Source organism: Camelina sativa, chromosome 10, assembly GCF_000633955.1.
Source record: "Camelina sativa cultivar DH55 chromosome 10, Cs, whole genome shotgun sequence".
Classification (NCBI taxonomy): Eukaryota; Viridiplantae; Streptophyta; class Magnoliopsida; order Brassicales; family Brassicaceae; genus Camelina; species Camelina sativa.
Genome location: NC_025694.1, coordinates 12,453,739 through 12,457,365, shown reverse-complemented (window position 1 = coordinate 12,457,365; position 3,627 = coordinate 12,453,739). Strand labels below are relative to the sequence as shown.

The following is a 3,627-nucleotide window of genomic DNA, read 5'->3' as shown; positions in this document are numbered from 1 at the left end:
GAGGAGAAGAAAAAGGCACTTCAATCATTGACCACCTCTGAGAGGAAAGTTGATACCAAAGTGTTTGAATCAATGCAACAACTGTCAAACAAGAAGGCTAATGATGAAATCTTCATCAAGTTGGTAAGACATACCCTCTATAATTTCGTTATTGTCGTCTAGTAAGCTGCATAAAAAGAATCTGAACCTTCCCTTTTATCTATTTCCCAGGGTTCTGATAAGGACAAACGCAAAGATGACAAAGAAGAGAAGGCTAAGAAGGTTTAAATCATTGTCTAATCTGCCATTTTGTAGAAGTCAATAAGTTTGCTTATTGATGTGTTTTCTGATTTGCAGGCTGTGAGCATCAATGAGTTTCTGAAGCCAGCTGAGGGTGAGAACTACTACCGAGGAGGTCGTGGTGGCCGTGGACGTGGTGGTCGTGGTCGTGGTCGTGTTTCTAGTGAAGAGCATGGTGGTTACCGTAATGAAGCTGCGCCAGCCATTGGAGATACTGCTCAGTTCCCATCTCTCGGGGGCAAGTAAGATCTATCTACGAAAACGTCGAAACTCGTGCAGCATCGTTAAAGGATATTGTGCGAGGGTCTACTGTTTACCGGGTCTCTCGTTGTCAGGTGTAAATGTTTAGGTGTCGTCAGTTTTTAGATTTTATGCAAACTTACGCCTGATGGTTTTTGTTTACTTTTGAAAACTACACTCTTTTGTTTTTACCATTTTAGTCTTTTTAGTTGTTTTTCTTACTTACGAGACATGTTTTGAGACAAGACATACTTAAATGTTATAGGTTTTGAGTCTTTAACTCTGGCACCTTCCCTCTCATATCTGATCGTGTTCATTTTGACATTGTAGTTATAAGATACAACGTTGTATATAACAAGATTGTCGCATCTGTTGCTTGAGAAAACTCGAGTTCTCGTAATCGTTGCTACTACATATACCAAACGTTTTGTAGGATTTGAACATTTTCTTGTGTTGTGTCATAAACCATGAAAAATGCTTTCTCGCTTCAACACTCATCAGCCATTGAAACGCTGTAAATTTCGATTCTTTCCGCGTTCCGTTGGAAACCCAGATGCCACTTTGGTGCGATCATCATCATGTTTGTCTTCCTCTTGTTCATCTCTGGTTCGCTCCGATAACTTGACGCTTCAAACGACGACTAAACCTTTTGACGAAGACCAGATTTTTCCGTTGAACAAGATTATAAGCAGATATGTACGTTCAGGAGATATAGATGGAGCTCTCGAAGTGTTTCACGGGATGAGAGCTAAGAACACCGTTACCTGGAATTCTCTGCTCGTGGGGATTTCCAAAGATCCAAGCAGAACGATAGAAGCACACCAACTGTTCGACGAAATCCCTGAACCAGATACTTTCTCTTATAACATCATGTTGTCTTGCCACGTTCGTAATGGAGACTTCGAGAAGGCCCAGAGCTTCTTCGATCGGATGCCATTCAAGGATGCGGCGTCATGGAACACGATGATCACAGGGTACGCACGAAGAGGTGAAATGGAGAAAGCGTGGGAGTTGTTCTACTCCATGACGGAGAAGAATGAGGTTTCTTGGAATGCAATGATCTCTGGATACATAGAATGCGGGGATTTGGAAAAGGCATCACATTTGTTCAGAATGGCTCCATTTAGAGGCGTTGTGGCGTGGACGGCGATGATCACAGGTTACATGAAAGCCAAGGAGGTTGAATTAGCTGAGGCAGTGTTCAAAGACATGACAGTGAAGAAAAATCTTGTAACTTGGAATGCTATGATCTCTGGTTATGTTGAAAATTCTCGGCCAGAAGATGGATTGAAGCTTTTCAGAGCTATGCTTGAGGAAGGAATTAAGCCTAACTCGTCTGGACTAAGCAGTGCATTGCTTGGATGCAGTGAGTTATCAGCGTTACAGTTAGGGAGGCAAATGCATCAGATAGTGTGTAAGTCTACATTGTGTAATGACGTAACTGCATTGACGTCTCTGATTAGTATGTACTGCAAATGTGGAGAACTTAGTGATGCTTGGAAACTCTTTGAGGCGATGAAGAAGAAAGATGTTGTGGCGTGGAATGCGATGATTTCCGGGTACGCTCAGCATGGTAATGCAGAAAAGGCTCTGTGTTTGTTCCGTGAGATGAGAGATAACAAGATCAGGCCAGATTGGATAACGTTTGTTGCGGTTTTACTGGCCTGTAACCATGCAGGACTAGTGGATATTGGGATGGCGTATTTTGATTCGATGGTGAGAGATTACAGGTTGGAACCGCGGCCTGATCACTACACGTGTATGGTTGATCTTTTGGGTCGGGCTGGGAAGCTGGAGGAGGCAATGAAACTGATAAGATCAATGCTGTTTAGACCGCATGCTGCAGTGTTTGGGACGCTCTTAGGGGCTTGTAGAGTGCACAAGAACTCGAAATTGGCTGAATTTGCAGCTGAGAAACTGCTTGAGCTAGACCCGAGAAATGCAGCCGGGTATGTGCAGCTCGCGAATATCTACGCATCGAAGAATCGATGGGAAGACGTTGCAAGGGTTCGTAAGAGGATGAAAGAGAGCAATGTTGTGAAGGTAGGAGCGAGTCAAAAGTTCGATTCTTTATTCGAGTTACAAGACTCTGATGTATTCATTTGACTGTTTCAGGTACCCGGATACAGTTGGATAGAGATTCAAAACAAGGTTCACCATTTCAGATCAAGTGATCGGATTCACCCGGAACTAGACTTAATACACAAGAAACTGAAGGAGTTGGAGAAGAAGATGAAACTAGCTGGATACAAACCGGAGCTAGAGTTTGCTTTACACAATGTAGAAGAAGAGCAAAAGGAGAAGCTATTGTTATGGCATAGCGAGAAGTTAGCTGTTGCATTTGGTTGCATAAAACTCCCTCAAGGTTCACAGATACAAGTGTTCAAGAACTTGAGAATCTGTGGTGATTGTCATAAAGCAATCAAATTTATCTCGGAAATAGAGAAACGAGAGATTATGGTGAGAGACACCACAAGGTTTCACCATTTCAAAGATGGGTCTTGCTCTTGTGGCGATTACTGGTGAAAAGAGAAGACCTTTGACTCCCCCCGTTGGTCAAACCTGACTGTATTTAAATGCGTTATTGTGTGAAAAAAAGTTTCGACCTTTGACTTGACAAGTTGCGTGAAGGAGAGAGAGATGCGTAGATCGACGAGTGGTTCTAGAGTTTCGGATCAGTTTGCGGCGAAGACCCCGTCTCCGCCTCGATCTCAGAGTGTTGCAGCTATGGACGATGACGTGGAGCTGCTTTTGCCTAGGTACGACCCGAATTCTGAAGCGGGGAAGAGAGAGAATTCAAGATTCAGATCTGCAGAAAACGTCATTCATCTCATTCCTCTCATTCTTCTTCTCTGTGTCGTAATCCTCTGGCTCTCCTCTCATTCAGGTAAACCAAGGAACTGATTCAATATCTATGAGTCCACAATTGATCTGTGAAACTTAATTAGTAATTTCAGAAAGACCCATATGGGATATTTGGGATGTCTCTCTGTAATGTTAGAATCTTGTGTTCAATTATGGTTTCAATTTGTTCGTAATAATCCTAATCCAGTGATGGATTTGGAAATTGTGAGCAGGTTCAAGGAGTTGAGTTCAAGAAGCAACATG

At 42.8% G+C, this 3,627-nt stretch overlaps 3 protein-coding genes across 5 annotated transcripts in view; all 3 read left to right on the top strand.

The window, feature by feature from the left end:
• Window positions 1–794, top strand: part of LOC104718672 (plasminogen activator inhibitor 1 RNA-binding protein-like) — an 8,784-nt gene extending 7,990 nt beyond the window's left edge. Inside the window, exons 6-8 of one of the 2 annotated variants that reach the window (XM_010436461.1) lie at window positions 4–123; window positions 211–261; window positions 337–794. In XM_010436461.1, coding sequence (XP_010434763.1) covers window positions 4–123; window positions 211–261; window positions 337–525 — 360 coding nt within the window. In that variant the 3' untranslated portion in view covers window positions 526–794. The remainder of the gene's footprint in view (window positions 1–3; window positions 124–210; window positions 262–336) is intronic. The other variant, XM_010436460.1, reaches the window with a different exon arrangement.
• On the top strand, window positions 910–3,057 carry LOC104718668 (pentatricopeptide repeat-containing protein At4g16835, mitochondrial-like). Its single transcript, XM_010436456.2, has 2 exons — window positions 910–2,562; window positions 2,635–3,057. Exons 1-2 carry the CDS (start codon window positions 994–996, stop codon window positions 3,043–3,045), a joined length of 1,980 nt encoding a protein of 659 aa, XP_010434758.1. The 5' UTR covers window positions 910–993; the 3' UTR covers window positions 3,046–3,057.
• LOC104718669 lies at window positions 3,057–3,627 on the top strand. Of its 2 annotated transcripts, none has more exons than XM_010436458.2 (2): window positions 3,057–3,406; window positions 3,597–3,627. In XM_010436458.2, exons 1-2 carry the CDS (start codon window positions 3,160–3,162, stop codon window positions 3,608–3,610), a joined length of 261 nt encoding a protein of 86 aa, XP_010434760.1. In that variant the 5' UTR covers window positions 3,057–3,159; the 3' UTR covers window positions 3,611–3,627. The 2 variants fall into 2 exon arrangements, with proteins under 2 accessions (XP_010434760.1, XP_010434759.1); XM_010436457.2 differs by having other exon boundaries at window positions 3,594–3,627.